A 17,819-nucleotide genomic window follows, 5' to 3' on the forward strand; every position below is an offset into this window, starting at 1 on the left:
ATAGGAATTTCGGCCTAAAGCCATCCGAGGCGGCTGGAAAACACACCTTGTGAGCAGCTCAGATAGCTTGTGGCGATTGCCTAGCTCTCCTGTTGGTGGAAAATGTATTCCTAGTGCGAGTGACTGCGTCGCCACAAGCAAGAGTTGACATGTAATTGACTTTCGGGTTGCAGGCGCCCACTAGTATTGCTGCTACTATCTACTGTTCTTAGTGCTCCCAAGTAAGCCTATTCATTATCACATGCTCCTCATTGTGCCAGTTCATTGATGTCGAACTGTATCACGGTAACCTTTCTTTTACCTTCTTTATCATCCCTCAATATGAGAACAGACAGAAGCTCAAACTTCGTGAAGGCCTCTTCGTCGATCAGTGGTTCTCCACTGTATCCATGTTCTCTCCATACCACACGAAACTCTCCATCTATATCAGTCATACTCCTCCGCGCAATCAGCAGTTCATTCCCCGTATTCGACGGAAGAATGAAGAAGACAGAATTGAGCTTCTCGCTATGGACAAGTTTGCCCCGAGGGCCTGTAGGCGTAGGATAGATTTCAGGTAGCGCAAAAAAGGCCCACTGGTTGTCCGACGAAGAGCGGTAGTAATGCATCCATGTCTCCTTTCCGGTGGTATTTTCCCGATTCAGGACATGCACTCCTCCCTGAGAGTCAACGTACTGTGCCTCCTGATTCATAATACCACTGTTTCGAGGGATATTCCTGACGAGTAGTTGACTATCTTGGGACTCGAGTCCGGTCCCTGGACGTGCTGACAGAACAGTCACTGACTTCTGACTTGGTCCGTTCCATGTAGCACCATTGTCTCGACTGTACGCATAATATAAACCTTCGTTATTCTCGGGACCATTAGGTCCAGCTTGCGCTTTGTGGGCCGTGGAAGCACCGTCCTTTGCTCCTTCATACTCGATGAAATGTCGGTTAGTCCAAGTAACATGTAAGCTGTTCGTTGGTAAATGATAGGACATTCCATTGGGATATGGATTACACTGTCTTCCAACCAGATAGGTTCCCAAATGGACAAATTGGGCGGTGTCGGGACTGTAACGATATAGGACATCGGAGCCGGCACCTGCTCTACGGATAATCGTCAGATTCTGCTTGTCCGGAGTTTGCACCCTACATACTTTCCAATGCGACACTCAAAATACATTTCTCTTGCTGCGGGTATAAATCGTGGATATGTAACGTCCAACAAACCGTCGCAGCCGGGTAGATGATCTAGGATCGGGCTGAAGTTGCTTGCCACCCAACTCGACTTGCTCGTGTCATTTGCCAGACCTGATCGCGAGATGCGATATTTCAGCGCATCGCAGTGGTGGTCAAACGACACATGAATTGTTCCATCACCGGCACAGATCCCTATGGATATCGTATTATGTCCGTCATCGGTCGTCTGGTCGTAATCTTCGAAAGTCAAGTATTGCCAGTTGGAGGAAGTGTCTTGAAGATCATGGCGCGCAATTGTCACTCTTCTAGAGTCCGACTCTTCCCGCGGAGTATAGAAAGCCACATACTGGATGCTGCCAGAAGTTGTGATTGCTGACTGTTGATATGCACAGGCGTTTAGGCGATGCTCGGTATTGGGGTCGTCCCCAAGAGCAGTAATTGATGGAATAGCCATGACTAGTTCAGCAATATCAGGTGCGCCAGAGTAATTTGGCTATGCAGACTTTTGGTGAATGATAGACTCCCAACTAGGAAGAGAACTACGCGATTCCGCGAGGCACGTGAACTGGCTCGACACGGGATCGAGAGAAGACTGCGGCCGAGCATCTCCCCTCCCAACATCTCCTCCCTATTTCTCTTTTCACCCTATAACCGAAGGAATATGGCTATCGACTGGCCTCCAGTACAGCTGATGTTTGGTGGAAGAACTTCTGGTCCATTCGTCACTGCCCCGCCCCCGCAATGACAGGGATCTCCGCCGGTGTCCATCGATGGCCAGCCATTCACCGATCGTCTTCAATAAACTCTGACGATGTTTGATCGCCCCCTCACATCAATTTATCCGAGCTGACTCCATAATAACCGATGGCACGCCCGGGGGATGTATGAGTTCGAGCAATCCAGTTCGATTAACTTCGGCAATTGAAATAGGAGTCTCTGGAGGCCGTTGAGCAAGTACTCCGTGCTACAAGCATAGACAGGGTCGCGTTATGTACAATTCAATTGGAACCCTAGTTATGTCTGGCATCAGGATGGATGCTCTCATTGCTTTGACTCTGTTGCTGATTACTGGAAGCGGAGTCAATGGCCTCGCATTTGAAATCCCATCGTCAGCTCCAGCAAACTCCAGTGGTCAGCTAGACGCTGCTCCTGTGGGAGTTTCGTAAGTCACCTGTTCTACTTCAAGAGAACTGATTTCTGACTATGACAAGATTCGAGTTCTTCGCCTTCCCGGAATACTTCCAGCAACTACCATTGACAAATTCTTGTTTGGGACAACTGCAGGATGCATCAGGATCCTACTCGCCCATTCGAATTGGAGGCACAACGCAGTGAGCTATCCAGGTTTTCCTTTTACTTCGACCTATCGTCCTAAATTATTCTCAAGGGATCGTGCGACATACAATGCCTCTTTATCGTCGGCGGTCTCTTACAGCGTCGACTCGCCGGATGATGCACCAGAGTCACTCACGTTTGGTGACTCTTTCATGGAAATAGCAGCAGCCTATGAAGGGGCGGTGACAATTGGTAGGTCCTTGATGTCGCCCAGAAATTATTCGCAGGTGCCCTTATTAATTTCACAAACCGCAATGCTGAGATGATGTTTAGGGCTTAACAGACGGCTGGATAATATCGACAATACAATCGCCGCAGCGAAGATCGCCAAATCAAATATTGCCAATCTCTATGCCATCGAGCTTGGAAACGAACCAAACTGTACGTTCACAGTATGCACTTAGTTTCAGGAAAGCAGCGCTAATCCTTATCAGTCTTCACCTCAAGTGATCCAATCGCGGATGGTCAGTCATGGACAGCTGCAGCTGATGCAGCCTCGCAGGTCTCGTGGCAAGCGTCGGTAGGGAGTGCTTTGGACGAGACGTCTTTCGCCCAAGCCGGGGTCTTCTTCGGCGTGGGTACATTTAACGTCAGCAATCTAGCCGAGAAAGAGGAAGAAACCGACAGCACCCAATACGTGCGTTCTTTCTGCCACCATTACTATCCACAATCCGCGTCTACCGCGGACCTAGTTGAATTGATGAGCCACACCGAGATAGTGGAGAGAGTGTCAGAGTTTCAGAGCCAGATAGTGGCTGCACAGGAGCTCGATAAAGACTTTGTCATGGGAGAAACCAACTCGGGTATGTTTTCGCTCGGCGCGTGTCTGACCATATGCTAATGGAAGCCAGCGACCGGTGGAGGTGGTGGTATCAGCCCTACTTTCGGCGCCGGGCTTTGGATCCTGGACTATGTCATGCAAGCCACCATTCTAGGAGTTAAAGTAAGCCTACCGCCATACCATCCCCAGATCTAGAATAAGTCTTTTGGAATCTGACTTGGACAGCAATTATTCTTCCACCAAGGAACAATTGGCAACTGTACGTATTTCATGTTGTTGCTTATGCATGGTTGGCCGCAAGCTAATATTAGGTGCAAGGCCCGTATTGTTGGTGGGACGAGTCGGTGAATGCGCCATTCTACGGCGCCTATACTGCCGCCCTTGCCCTCTCTGGGGCCTCCAAAATTGCCCAGCTAGACACCGGGGATAGCAGGTTCGCAGCATACGCCTTCTACGATAGCAGTAACCAGCCCATCCGTGTGTTGCTGTACAACTCGGAGTATTACACCTCGGGGACGAGAAGCAGCGTGAGCGTGACATTGAGCGGCATTCCTTCGGCAACCACTTCGGTATCCGCGTTGCGATTGACGGGAGACGCCGCGACAACGATCGTCGGAGAGGGGGCGATCACCGTTGGACGGCAGACCTTTGCGAACGCGACATGCGAATTGCAGGGCACCAAAGATATGGAGGCGACCGCAGTAACAGCAGGGCGGGCAACATTTACTGTCCAGGCATCCGAGGCGTTGCTTATTTCTGTGTAACCTAAAACGAAGCACAAAAGCAACGATAGACCTGGTCGTATCAGATAAGATAGGAATGCACGGGACAAACCACGCTGGTCCAGCCAGGGGGCAATCCCTGGGTCCAGCTAAATTCCCTTAAGAGAATAGCCGTTAATCCGCTTGGCTCGGTCCAGCCGAGAGCGAAAAAGTTCGCTCTCGCGCTCCGATAAAGGCGAACTCTGGCACTCGGAGTTGGATCATTTACCTCATTCGGAAAATATCCCGGGTTGCCCGTTGCCGACACGCCATACAGCGATGAGTGAGCCGCCAGTGGAAAATTGTTGCGATGGGGTTACCAACAAGGCTAATCATGGACTGACTCCTTTTTAAATCTGACCATCGCTCCTCCGGGCCTGTCTCACCGCGGATGGCATGATCTTCTTGTCTGCCGTGGTCTTCCCTCTTTCCTACACTACCTTTATCCTATTTCTCCCCACACATCGGGTCTACGTCCCTATATTTGGGCCAGAGTATGAGCTCCGATAAGGTACAAATGGCCGAGGCTGGCGACAAGGCTGAAGTCCCTCCTGCGGCCGTCTCGTTCTTCGATCCCGCTCTGAAAGCTGTTCGTCGCAGCGTGTTCTTCCAGTGGGGCCGGACAGGTTAGTGCCAGACCCATCAATCATTATTGGGTTCTTTTGCTAATTTGTATGCTATAGTCTTAATACTCTGTGTCTTCATCCTTTGCATCCTATCACTATTCTGGGCCGTACAATTCCACGCAGAGTCTCGATTTTCTGCTTTGACGGTTTGGGTTGTCGACTTCGATGGCCAGCTGGAGCCCTACCGAAATGAGACTCCAATTGTGGGCCCGATCGTGACAGAGGTTGTGGACCATATACTTGATACGAGCACCGAGCATCTAGGATACACGATCAAGTCTCCTGCGGACTTCAACAATGACCCCTGGGCTGTGCGCCAGTCCGTGTATGACGAGCATGCTTATGCAGCTGTGATTATCAATGCCAATGCCACTGCTCTTCTTCGCAACGCTGTCATCAACGGAAACTCGTCCTACGACCCCTACGGTGCGGCCGAGTTCGTCACGATCAGTGCACGCGATCCGACCACCTATTACGACTACATCAATCCCTTTTTATACGATCTCGACATGGCCGTCCGGTCGTCCTTTGGACTACGCTGGATACAGTACGTCGCTCAGCAAGGGTACAACATCAGTCAAGTGCCACAGGCCATCAACCCAGGAATTGGATTTACCTCCGTTGACCTTCGACCCTTTGCGCCAGCCGTCATAACTCCGGCCGTGAGCATCGGTCTCATCTATCTGATCATCCTTGCCTTCTTCAACACCCCGTTCATGATGCCCATACACATTCAGTTCATCAAGGGCAACCACCCTCCGCTGAAAATCCCACAGTGGCTCCTATGGCGCATCCTGTCCAACATTGGCACATACTTCTTCCTATCACTCTTCTACTCCTTTGTGTCCCTGGCCTTCCAGATCCCGTTCAGCAACCCCTCCGCACCCGACACTCAGGTAGCCTACAACCCCAACGGCTACGGCCACGGCTCCTTCGTTGTCTATTGGATGTTGAACTGGGCGGGCATGTGTGCCCTCGGTTTCCCATGTGAGAACATGGCGATGATTATCGGTCTTCCTTGGAGTGCGCTCTTCCTCATCTTCTGGGTCATCACCAACGTGGCCACTGGTTTTTATGCTTTGGATCTGGCTCCAGGCTTCTTCAGATGGGGTTACGCCTGGCCTCTTCACAGGAGTAAGTTGCTCCCTCATCTCTCGCAGTTAAACAATCTAACATATGGTAGTTGTCGAGGCAATTCGCACTATTCTCTTCGATACGCATTCTCGGATCGGACTTGACTTCGGTGTCCTATTCGCCTGGATCGGTTTCTCGATCTGTCTATTCCCGCTCGCTGCAGCGTTTATGAATTGGAAGATCAAGCGGGGCTGGGCGTGAAAGGCTCATGTTCTGGTTTTAGAGATCAAAAGCAATAGACGGTTTTGATATTCTTTCGGCGAGCATAAAACTGGGTTCTAAAGCTCGGCATTTTATTTCTTTCTTAATGTGAGTTGGGTTGATGATGGAGATAGGCAATGTGCCTAAGGGGTTCCTTTCGGGTATATATTTTTATTTATCTATTTTAGACAGTTATAGATCCATTATTTATCAGATTCTAGCTTTACATACATTTTCATATTAATAGTACCATGGCATGATCGGAATACCAGTGACTACATAACTACTTCACTGACAGCATTCTATCAGCCCGGCAGTAACTTGGGGTTTTAGTTCTCGTTGTCAATGGCTGCTAGAAGTAAGATGTACAAGAAAAAATAATAAAAATAAAAAGAAATGAAGTGAAATGAATACTAACTTCATTGGACCTGTCAAGAGATCTGAAACACTCATGCAGTCACGTGACAGGCGGTTGCGGGAAACCAAAAAGGAAATGTCCCGAGGGAGGTTCGAACTCCCGGCCTTGGGATCGCATGGAAGTTATGCTTCCACGTCATACTGTAGTATGAGACCCACGTGATAACCAACTACACCATCGAGACGACTTGTTGAAAGCCGTAACCATTATTTAGTTTATATACCGTCCACCTTGTTTCACAACGCCATCTTGTGTGGGTGACATGGGAGTTTCGATTTTGTGCTATTCGATGGTGTTATTTTCGTAGGAAGCTTGATTATATTTAAGTTACTTGTGTTGAGATAAAGGGCTGTATGCTGTAATTAGTTCTTTCATGCGTTCTTGATCAGTGACGAGAACCTGTGTGTCACTGCCGTCTTGGTCCACTGGTATATATATTCGAACAGCAGCAGTCATATCACAGCCACAGGGAATTTCTATAGTATGATGATTTTGTGATGGGAATAATACCATATTCACAAACACAGCTAAAGCCAAATAATACCACGCAAGGGAGAAAGTATCACGCTGCCCATAGAAATTTGAACGGAACATCAGAATATCGTCGCATTTACCTCACCTCGACAAATGTAGCTCGATATGGGTCCGGGGTTTAATCACAATCCCCAGACTCAATGGGGATTCAGTAGCAAAGTAAATCCCGCTATTCCGGATCTGGCATGCACCTCGACAGACCTTGAATTTCGAAGTCGCTGCTGGTGGCGTATTGTCCTTCTTAGTACTTCCAACTTTTAGCCCAGCATGCATCCGCACATACAAAAGTGGTGTTTCATATCCATATCCCCTCACCGATCCAACCTAACTAGCTGAGATTAACCCTCCGTGGTGATTATTGACAGATTTAAACATCATTAACGTAACCACAACCGCGCGGCCCAGCTAATAATGCCATATAAAACCCATTTGTAATAGTTGAAATATCTCAACCATTTGAGAAGTATAAGACTCTATATTGAGTATATAGATTATAGTAAGTATTAATTCATTTTTAATATTTTTCTTCAAGATCTTTATAACTACATATAATAGCTGGTAATATAAATTACATGTAAAATACATATATCTATTTACTATTAAAAGATTTTTAAAATAATTTTGAGTAAGTCTAGTATATTTATATTCTAGTGGCTAGGCTTTATCTAATCTAAAAGTCTCATAAGAACTGTATTTATTCTTAGAGGTTAAATATTCTGAAAAAGATAGATTTTGTATGGCATTACAAGATGGGCCGCGCGATTGTGGTTTACGTTGTCAGCCTTCAAGGCGGTGTTCCGTGCAATCTAATAACCAGCTAACATAAACCACAATCGCGCGGGCCACACAATCAAGCGGGCCACCCTGCTTTCCCAATTCCCATATAAAAGATGCCTTTTTAGTCTTATTATAGCTCAGCCAATACAGCGTTTGAGAATTTCTAAGTTTATATATGTATTTCATATTGAAGATTAAATACTATAACTCCTTTTTAGATTTTTAGTATTTTTATTACAAGATATATCAAAGTTTCATATAATACAGTAAAATTACAGGAATGTAATATATAATGCTATTATATATACTTATGGAGATTTTAAAAAAAGGTCTGCAGTTTCTCTATATTATCTAGAATCTATATATCAAGACTTTACATCTCTAGGTTCTTGATGGTTGGGTTGTCTTGAATTGAAAGAGGATCATTAATATAGTATTACAGGGTGGCCCGCCTGATTGTGTGGCCTGCGCGATTGTGGTTTACGTTATGTGGCCAACTTTGAAAATGGGGTGTCTGTATTTCTGATACAGTACCGAACAGCGACATTCGGGTCAGTTGTCTCGCCGGTTTCATAGTCTTTCGACTACGGTGATGAAGGAGCCTTTGTCCCGTCACTGTGCATTGACAATGGTGCATATAGAAATTAACACTCCGTCAGCAATGCATTTCCGACGTCAACGAGGCCGGATCGTCCAGTGTGGGGTTGGAGGAGGACGCTGATTTGCTCCGGCGAAGATGACAAAATAAAGTGCTAATGAGCCTTTCCATCCTCGTCCCGTGCGCCAATGTTTCGCTAGTGCTTATCTTCGTCGGGCGACCAATAGTTATCTCATTAAGGCCGCCATATCGTCGGAATCAGCGGCCTGTCCCATCTTTCCCTCATGTGGCTTCTTAGAGAGTTTCCTCGTATCTGCTTGCACGCCAATCGGCATTCGGTTGTTGTCGAAGCTACTCGGGCCAAGCTGTCATCAGCTCCCCAGCCTTGATACAAGCACCATAATTGTCAACTGAATGTACTTCTACGAGGACTGGGTAATGGATTTATCTTCGACAATCTCTAACCATCTCACGCATCTTCAAGGTTCGAGTGGAGCAAGCCGAAAACGTCCGTCGCCATGTGAACGGACTACTTAAAGCATGGCTTCTCAGGCGTCCAATGCTAGCGTGCACCTCAACCCGCACTGCTACATAAGGTCTCCGCGCTAGTAAGCAACAATTTCTCCAACGGCCCGTATCCAGAGATTGGTGGACCTGTCACAGAAGTACCTCATTTATCACACCTCAGACCCTTGGCGATGGCGGTGCGGTCGCATGACTACAAATACCGACACTTGCCCTCCTCCTGACATTCCAGGGAGCCCACCAATTATTGCATACTGGCCTTTTTGCTGCTACACATATGCCTTTCCTAGAATTAATATAGAAATGGCGCACAGTGAACATCCTACAGACACCTGCCCTGTCAAATATGACATCCTCATCATTGGTGCCGGTTTTTCGGGAATATTTATGTTATATCACCTTCGCAAACTAGGCTACTCGTGCCGGATTTACGAAGCAGGGTCAGATCTGGGAGGGACATGGGCAAATCATATCTATCCAGGTGTGAGAGTCGACTCGGAAAGCTGGGTTTATCAGCTGTCCATGCCGGAGGTTTGGGAGGATTGGTCATGGAGCGAAGTTTACCCCTCCGGTCAGGAGCTGCGCCGGTACTTTGCACATGTCGACAAGAAGCTTCACATCAAGAAAGATGTGGACTTCCGGGCCAAGGTAGTGAAGGCACAATATATCCGAGAAAAGAGCTATTGGCGCACCGAGACCGAGGATGGTCGAATCACCCAATCCCAATTCCTCATTTCATGTACAGGATTTGCATCGAAGAGCTACACGCCTGCTTTTCCTGGGATGGAGGATTTCAAAGGAGAAATCTATCATTCCGAACACTGGCCAAAGGAGGACGTCAATATTCAGGGGAAGAAAGTGGCAGTGATAGGCACGGGCTCAGCAGGGATTCAGATCATTCAAGAGTGGGCAAAAGAAGCAGGCACCTTGACGGTTTTTCAGAGAACACCCAACCGGGCTTTGCCCATGCGACAGCGTCAACTTCCTCAAGAGCAGGAGGTCATCAAGTCCATGTATCCGCACGTATTTCGGGACCGCGGCAGAACCTTTGCGGGGCATGTAGCAACGCAAGTACCCAAACGGACATTTGACGTTTCACCCGAGGAGCGCGAGGCTTTATACGAATATGTATGGAAAAAGGGCGGTTTTCATGTCATTATTGGAAGCTATATTGATGTTTTGACCGACCTGCAAGCAAACCGTGCCCTGTACGACTTCTGGGCTCGAAAGACGCGTTCGAGACTCCATGACCCCAGGAAGCGGGAGCTCCTGGCACCATTGGATCCACCACATCCCATTGGAGCGAAACGATCGTCACTGGAATTGAATTACTACGAAGTATACAACCAGCTGAACGTCCACCTAGTCAATGTGCGCGAGGAGAAGATTGTTGAATTCCGGCCCCACGGTATTGTAACGAGCAGTGGAGCCTACCATGAGCTTGATGCAGTTGCATTGGCAACTGGATTCGATGGTCTGACGGGGAGTTTGACTAGTCTTGGCCTTCATAACACGGAGGGCAGATCTCTGAAGGAAGAATGGAGAGACGGCGCAAAATCATACCTGGGATTGACGCTTAGTGGATACCCCAACTTCTTCTACATGTGCGGAGTGCATGGACCGAGCGCGCTTAGCAATGTACCATCTACTATGGAAGTCCAGGGGCAAATTATCATCAACATTATCCAGAGAATGCGGGCTAATCGACTGGCATCTGTTGAGGCTACACCAGAAGCCGCAGACTCGTGGTCAAATGGGGCGGATGAAATTGCCAACGCAACATTATTTACTCAGGCGGACTCCTGGTACATGGGCGCCAATATCCCGGGGAAGAAGCGGCAGATGCTCAATTTTTGTGGTGGGATACCGGCATACGAACAGGCTTGTAAGGAGGCTTTGGAGACTTGGAAGGGGTTCCGGACTGTACAGATGGCGAATCTCTGAAATATAGGAAGACTCCATGCGGATTTCACGGCGAGAGGACATGAAATTAAACTATCCCCCACGAGTCATTTGCTTGATGTGTAGCGATAGCTGATCAGCCAATCGTAGGCCAGGCTGTCAACCTTTCTCTAGCCCCAGTAGCCTCGACAGGAAATACAGATAATACAGCCTTGCCTCAGTCGGCAGAGTCATGACTCTCCCGGGGAGCCTTCTACAGGAAGGGATCAGCAATAAGATGTAATTATCAAAGGCTCACAGAGGACCAATATTTTGACATTGACAGTCATGTATCCAATGGATTTGCGGGAAACGCATGGGTCCCTTTAATGTGTCTTGCGGGATGATCACCCGAGACATAGTGCCTCCACTAAGGACAGGCGGCCGCAGATGTCATGTTTTTGGTATCTACCGTGAAAGGAGGATATAGCATTATTGGAGAAAGTTAAAATTACGAGCCAACGAAACTATTTCCGCGGGGGATGCGCCTGACATGCTCTACTAGATAGAAAATCAGCTAACTAGCTACAGAAATGTGTCACTAGTCTGAGAACCAAAATTGCTTGCTTTTTGCATCCCAGGCTACTCCGTACTTTCTCCAATCAAAATAATGGCCTTGTCGAGGCGTGGCCTCAGGTTTCTGCAGGCCTCCCATGGCCGACCACGTGTAACGCAGCCGCGGATGCCATCCACAAGCATCTCTCACTTTCCCTCTTTACCTCAACAGGCAATCAATCACAAACTTTTCTTTGGTATTTACACACATTAGAATTCGTTCTTCATGTCCTGCACTGTATATCGAGAAATACGTTCGGTGTACCCCTGGGAATTAGTGCAGTAAATGGCCGTTGGTTTCGATTAGTTCACTTTCGATGGTATGCTATGTTCATACCGCAGCTAAGCATTTAATCCAGACCTTCTAAGTATCGGCGGAGCCGCTGTCACTGACCATTTGCTTCTTTATTATAGCTTTCGGTTGCATTGCAGTATCTTGGCGCTTCATTCTTGTATCAAGATGATTCAGCACTTACAGACTCGGATCACGAGAAAAGAGCCTTTTTAACAGATCTGGAAGACTTTGGTTGAAGATGCAAATCTGGAGATCGTGAGCAGGGATAAACATGGTTTTTTGACTCCTATTTGATGGTGGCTGGCTGAAGATAAGCAGCAAAAGCAATATGGAACTAGCAAGGGTCTAAGAGACACCCGCAGACATTGGAAGCCAACAGAACTTAACAGAAGCCGAATATACCCAACAGAATGCAACAACCTCTCTTCCAGATGTCCGGGGTGCACACCAAACTCGTCTCGAAGTATCTTCGATTCTCTCCAGCGCGTTCTGATGCCAAGCATCCCAAGAAAATGCCAGCCTCCGCAGCTGCACGTTTGAAGGCTAACCGCTGCACGCAGCATGGTGTGGATGACCTCTGGCCTACATGATGGCAATTATCCGATCTGCTGCAAGAACAGGCTGTCTCTGAATCTGGCTCAGAACAGGAAGTAGAACTGTAACCAATGATTTGTCTTTTTCATCAAGAGCAAGCAATAGCTAATGGGCGTGGAGTTTCTATACTGTGCTCACGCTTGTTTTGATGAGAACAGGTTTCTGTTCGCGCATCAGAAACAGTGATACGCAAACTAGGATTGCATTAGCACAGGGCTGCTAGCACTATTTATCGAAAGACCTGGATCGAGATCGTTCCGCCGCCCAGGATTCTGAGCATGGGTTATCATCGCACTTATGCAGTCACCCTGGGCTTAAGTTGCGGTGTGCACCAACGTAGATGCAGCATCATAACAAAAGTTCTGCATCCTTGATGGTAGCTGAAAAAACAGCTGAACTAGTCTTCAGGCCGCGTTCTCCGAATAGCATCACGCAGTAGCCGCTGCATTACGTTTCTCAGGAATCTTACCAGGGCTAGCTAGAAGCTTGGTATGACCACCATTAGACAAGCATAGTTCGAGCTGATTCGATAGCTGGTCATCTGCCTGCAGACAATACTATCCAAAAAGAGACCCCCCACCCTGTGCATGATTCACTAGCTGATCCTCATAACTTCCTATTCCAAATCATTGCGATCGAACTTTACTGCTAACACATTGCAACTCTAGCATACGGGTGATCCCGGGCGCGTCGATCTTATAAGTTTGATGGTCATGACATGGCTCGTGCTGACCCCACTCGGTTTCCCATAAGAGGCAATGCCTCACCCAAGGATTATCCTTTCATGCTCATCTGCAGGGTGATATAACGCATAAATTGTGCTGGAAGCATACTGACTAGACCACCAACTCTGCTACTAGTCGGTCAACCCCGCCCCTTTCTCGTTGCAGGATGTTCCATGACTCGGGACAAAAGGTGCACTAGTCGTCTCGGCATGGACTGCCACCTTTCAGTGGTACGCAATGATGCCTTTTAGTGTTCCTTCCTCGCAATGAGTAGACATATAATTTCCATCACCGTCTTATGAGAACGACACACGTGAGCTTCTCTGTTTTACCTACCCCCGCCTACGCGCAAGCTATGTCCAGCCCTTCGCCTTCAAGCGAACAACCCCAATCTCGCAACCGCCCTGGCTCCGCATGCACGGAATGCCGTCGCCGCAAGATGCGCTGTGATGGGAAACATCCTCAATGCAATAATTGTTCTAACGCGGGTATAATATGTGTTTTCAACCCCCAGCCTTCCCGTCGCGGGCCCAAAAAAGGACATTTAAAAAGCCTGCAGGTGCGTATCGGTGAGTAGCTTGGTCAATCCCAAGATATCAACAAGAACTCATATGAAGTAGCGAATCTCGAGAATACATTGTTTGGACGGACACAGGATCCTCTGTCCACGGAGATTTCCACAGACGGTGACGCTGCTGCGCAATCCGCAATGCATGGCTGGGAATCCCAGTTAAACATACCCCTTAATGAGTTCAACATTCCAGCGGGTGCACCAAAGTTGGGGACTGTACCGATTTCGGACTTATTACACGCCGAACTGTAGGTTTCATGTTTTCTTTTTCCGCGCTGTTGTGCTGAGCAAATAAGTGACCAGTTGTACTTTGATCGTGCACATATTTTCGTCCCCATTCTCAATGCACGGCGCTACCTTTCGTGGACCAGGGATGATAGTAAATCCATATCGAGAACATGCTTGCAATACGCCATGTGGACGATAACTACGTCCAAGTCCGCCCAACTGGAACATCTCTGCGAACCACTCTACCAGTCAGCCCGAGAGCTACTAGGATGTCTACAAGTAACAGCTGAAAATAGCAACATAGACCGGATAGAGCATGTTCAAGCATTACTGATACTTGCAGTTTACGAATTTACCCACCATACCTTTCAGCGTGGGTGGATGAGCGCCGGTCAGGGTATTCGACTTGTGCAGCTGATGAACTTGCACAAGATTGATCTCAACAAGGAGGGCAGAGCAGGACCCGACGAGGCGAGCGGGTTGGATGATCCCGTTTGCACAGAGGAAAGGCGTCGTGTCTTTTGGATAGCATACATACTAGACCGGCTTATCTCCTTAAGACATGAGAGCCCATTGACCTTTGATGAGCGAGTCGTATGTCCTATCGGTGGTTTCATGACTGGCCTATCCAGCTGACATATCGGACAGATAGCGACACGGTTGCCCGCCAGAGAGGAGGCCTTCCAGATGGGTCAATTAAACCAGATGACTGGATTTCTCTCGAAGGCTATTACTGAAGATGGGCCTCTCCCGAAAGCAGAACTTTCAGAAATGGTTATTCTAGCTACACTTTGCGGAAGAACAGTATTACACCGGCAGCAGGCAGCCGCTGAGCAAGCCGACTGCGGCATATCCAACAGCTTCTGGGAGCGACATCGCCGGCTAGACGCTATACTAGTCAAGAAGGGTCAGGTTATTTCGACACTCCAGCCGGTGGCAACCATGATGCCTGCAGAGCTGGCTTCTCTTATCCCAAATCTGATGATACAATCGGCTCTTCTATATCATTGTACGACGCTGCAGCTCCTAGCTGACGGAATTGAAAGCAGTGAGATGGTCCTGCAATGTCGACAACGGGCAATCCTGGCTGCGCAGGAGATTATCCGATTGACAGAGGCAGTGCTCCAGCTGAATTATTTCGAGGTGATTGGCCAGGTGCCTTGTGTTTGGCTACTTGAACTCACACATGATAGATTGCCCCATTCACACCGCTTCCCGTGCTTCTCTGCGCCAAAGTATTGATGATGTATCAAGACGCGGATCCCTCATGTGCGCTTCAGCTGCAGGAAGTTCTAGGTATGGTGCAGAATCTGGCAAATACTAACCATTTATGCCGGGAGTGGGCTATCCAACACCGTGATCTGTTCGGATCCGAATCCGACTTTGTCCATATTGAGGAGGAGAGCCATGGCTAGGTTTTCGTTGAGATGTACATACTCTTCACATGGGAAGCTGCTCAGCCTTATAAGCTACGCGGTTTGTTCAGTCGAGACTCGCTTATGTTGGCCTCGTGACATGGCACTACCATGACGAAAATAGCTCACGGTGAATGAGCAGCCAATGAAGGTAGTTGAGGCGTGAGACTGCCGGATCGCTAAAAGATCGGCTCAAAAATTGACTTCGATGGGGGTGGTCAGGCGGCTTCATCCGCCTATAATATACCTGGTATACCCCGGATCCGCGGTGCCGGTAGATGAAGCTGTGAGATTGCCGTGTGCGGCGGGGTGAAGCTTTAGCCGCGGAAATAAGACTCGGCAAGCAACCGCCTTATCAGATCAACTTTAATAAGGCTTGGTTGAATCGATCCACCTACTCTTGTGCTTCTCTTGGGTAGTCATGGCGAGCCAGAAGGTAGAGGTAGAGTTGTCTGATCGCTCACGGTCGGCGGCTGAGCAGGAGCAGGTGGCACCCTTGCCACAGAATACGAATCAGGCTTCCAGTAGCAGGAATGGGCCCGTTCCTGAGCCGGTTTATTCCCAATGGTAAGACGCTCACGAAAAACAAAAAGCCTGGTGGTTCTGACATGACAGGCACTATGCCACCGTTGTGGCAGCTGGGTTCATCGTGATGATCACGACCTGCGCTTTCGTGTTCTCGTTTGGAGTCTACCAATCCCTCTATGAAGAGATGGCCCGCGAACCGAACACTCCTTTTACCGGAAGCACGACTGCGCTCATCGACCTGATCGGCACATTGGCCATCGCGCTTATGTCGATGGCCGGCCCTTTTGCCATGTCCTGGGCGAAGCTCTTCTCCCCGCAAGCCGTGATCATCGCCGGCGGCTGGGTGTTTGGTATCGCCTACATCCTCGCCAGTTTCAGCAAGGCTCTATGGCACTTTGCTCTGACACAGGGGCTGCTGTTGGGCATTGGCACCTGTATGGCCTACGTTCCCACCATGGCGGTCGCTCCAACCTGGTTCACTAAACGTCGCGGCCTCGCCATGGGAATTATCATCTCCGGGACCGGAGTGGGGGGCATGATCTGGCCGCCTGCACTGCGGGCCATGATCTCCCACGTGGGCTTCCGCAACGCCCTCCGCATATCAGGCTGCATCTCGCTGACGACCGTCACCGCCGCGGGCAGCATCCTCCGCTGGGAGCCCAAATTCCACGAGCAAGTCAAACTGCAAGCGGCCGGAGCATCCCGCTCCTCCCGCGCCCGTCCCAAATGGATACAACTATTCTCCGTTCCCCTCGTCAACTGGCGTGTAGCCCGGTCCAAACGCTTCACTGCACAAGCCCTAGGATGTTTTCTCCAATCCGCCGGCTACTCAACGCCGCTCTTTTTCTACGCTGCATACGCCCAAGCGCTGGGATACAGCGCCACGACAGCAGCCAACTTCATCACGCTGAGCAACGCATCGAACTTTGTTTCCCGCATCATCATCGGCTACGCAGCCGACAAGCTCGGCAGGATCAATGCTCTCGCCGCCACGACGCTGCTCAGCACCGTCGCCGTATTCGCATTCTGGCTGCCGTCATCGCTGGTCTCGAGTGCCGCGGCGCATGGACTCTTCATCGTCTTCACGATCCTGTATGGCGCCTTTGCTAGCGCGTATATCTCGCTGTTCCCCGCATCGCTAGTGGAGCTCTTTGGCGTGCAGCATTTCACTAGCGTGAATGGGGCACTGTATCTGGTCCGGGGGGTCGGGGCGTTGCTTGGCACGCCGCTGACGGGGCTGTTGATTCCGCGAGGCTCGGCCTTGACGGAGTCGGGGATTTACGAGCGGGCTGCTATTACAGTAGGAGTGTTGTTGTTTGCCGCGACGGTGGCATGTTTCTGGGTACGAGCCGAAGTCCATGGGAAGTGGCGAGTGTAGCCTCCTCCACCAGATGACAAGATAATGTCATGAAAATTAAAATCGAGTAGGGCAACTAAATAAGTAACATTACAATCATAGAATCGAATCGAATCGAATCGAAATAGGAATACATATTCAACCCGAAACCCTCCATCATCTCCCCCTCACCCCAAACCATCATATCATATCCATAAAATCCATAATCAGATTTCTAAAATCCCCCCAAAACAGCACTGCACAAAACCATCCCCAACATCCCCAATCCAACCTTACTAACTCCAGCCTGCTTCATCGGCACAGCCGCCGACGACCCCGTCTCACTCGCCGCACTTCCCGTACTCGTCCCCGTCTTCGTCGACCCCGTCGCCTTGGTCCCCGTCACGCTCGCCGTCGCCGTCGCAGTCAAGTTTCCAGAGCAGAAGGGATCCTCGACGGCACCATTAGACTGAATGCAAGAGAGCAGCTCCTTCACATCCTGCCCCTGCGCCAGACAGTAGATTCCGCAGTCGTTGTCGTATTTGGTTGGGCTGGCGGGCGAACAGCACTTGTCCATGATTGCGCTGGCATTCTTGGTGTTGGGGATGGCGCACGCCGCGTCCTGAACGGGCAGCACGTACAGGTTGCCGGTTGAGGTGCAGCTCGCGGCGGAGGTGGTTGCGGTGGCGGTGGTGGTGGACATTTTTTTTTCTATCTTTGGATAATTTGGGTTTCTCTTGTGGAGGAGCGAGTGTG

The 17,819-nt window shown here is 49.2% G+C and overlaps 8 protein-coding genes and 1 non-coding gene across 9 annotated transcripts; 5 read left to right on the forward strand and 4 right to left on the reverse strand.

The window, feature by feature from the left end:
• Positions 1-248: 248 nt before the first annotated feature.
• An14g01610 (uncharacterized protein) lies at positions 249-1,639 on the reverse strand (the record flags this gene model as incomplete). The annotated part of the gene is made up of 2 exons (XM_059744076.1): positions 249-1,092; positions 1,143-1,639. The coding sequence occupies 2 exons, from the start codon at positions 1,637-1,639 to the stop codon at positions 249-251; spliced, it is 1,341 nt and encodes a 446-aa protein (XP_059604598.1).
• Positions 1,640-2,216: 577 nt separating this feature from the next.
• Positions 2,217-4,065, forward strand: An14g01620 (uncharacterized protein; the record flags this gene model as incomplete). Its single annotated transcript, XM_001400752.1, has 8 exons — positions 2,217-2,347; positions 2,397-2,516; positions 2,573-2,712; positions 2,794-2,901; positions 2,955-3,323; positions 3,372-3,463; positions 3,527-3,560; positions 3,620-4,065. The coding sequence occupies 8 exons, from the start codon at positions 2,217-2,219 to the stop codon at positions 4,063-4,065; spliced, it is 1,440 nt and encodes a 479-aa protein (XP_001400789.1).
• Positions 4,066-4,579: 514 nt separating this feature from the next.
• Positions 4,580-6,023, forward strand: An14g01630 (uncharacterized protein; the record flags this gene model as incomplete). Its single annotated transcript, XM_001400753.3, has 3 exons — positions 4,580-4,688; positions 4,746-5,822; positions 5,872-6,023. 3 exons carry the CDS (start codon positions 4,580-4,582, stop codon positions 6,021-6,023), a joined length of 1,338 nt encoding a protein of 445 aa, XP_001400790.3.
• Positions 6,024-6,517: 494 nt separating this feature from the next.
• On the reverse strand, positions 6,518-6,625 carry tRNA-Met (CAT). Its single transcript has one exon. It is a non-coding gene; the product is annotated as a tRNA-Met (tRNA).
• A 1,952-nt stretch (positions 6,626-8,577) lies between these two features.
• An14g01650 (hypothetical protein) lies at positions 8,578-9,102 on the reverse strand (the record flags this gene model as incomplete). Its single annotated transcript, XM_059744077.1, has 3 exons — positions 8,578-8,715; positions 8,816-8,923; positions 9,034-9,102. The coding sequence occupies 3 exons, from the start codon at positions 9,100-9,102 to the stop codon at positions 8,578-8,580; spliced, it is 315 nt and encodes a 104-aa protein (XP_059604599.1).
• A 76-nt stretch (positions 9,103-9,178) lies between these two features.
• Positions 9,179-10,819, forward strand: An14g01660 (uncharacterized protein; the record flags this gene model as incomplete). Its single annotated transcript, XM_001400755.1, has 1 exon — positions 9,179-10,819. One exon carries the CDS (start codon positions 9,179-9,181, stop codon positions 10,817-10,819), a length of 1,641 nt encoding a protein of 546 aa, XP_001400792.1.
• Positions 10,820-13,340: 2,521 nt separating this feature from the next.
• Positions 13,341-15,199, forward strand: An14g01670 (uncharacterized protein; the record flags this gene model as incomplete). The annotated part of the gene is made up of 5 exons (XM_059744078.1): positions 13,341-13,554; positions 13,606-13,804; positions 13,928-14,378; positions 14,433-14,927; positions 14,978-15,199. 5 exons carry the CDS (start codon positions 13,341-13,343, stop codon positions 15,197-15,199), a joined length of 1,581 nt encoding a protein of 526 aa, XP_059604600.1.
• Positions 15,200-15,620: 421 nt separating this feature from the next.
• Positions 15,621-17,105, forward strand: An14g01680 (uncharacterized protein; the record flags this gene model as incomplete). Its single annotated transcript, XM_001400757.3, has 2 exons — positions 15,621-15,766; positions 15,815-17,105. 2 exons carry the CDS (start codon positions 15,621-15,623, stop codon positions 17,103-17,105), a joined length of 1,437 nt encoding a protein of 478 aa, XP_001400794.1.
• Positions 17,106-17,298: 193 nt separating this feature from the next.
• Positions 17,299-17,766, reverse strand: An14g01685 (hypothetical protein; the record flags this gene model as incomplete). Its single annotated transcript, XM_001400758.3, has 1 exon — positions 17,299-17,766. The coding sequence occupies one exon, from the start codon at positions 17,764-17,766 to the stop codon at positions 17,299-17,301; it is 468 nt and encodes a 155-aa protein (XP_001400795.1).
• Positions 17,767-17,819: the final 53 nt, after the last annotated feature.

Source organism: Aspergillus niger, assembly GCF_000002855.4.
Source record: "Aspergillus niger supercontig An14".
In the NCBI taxonomy this organism is placed as follows: Eukaryota; Fungi; Ascomycota; class Eurotiomycetes; order Eurotiales; family Aspergillaceae; genus Aspergillus; species Aspergillus niger.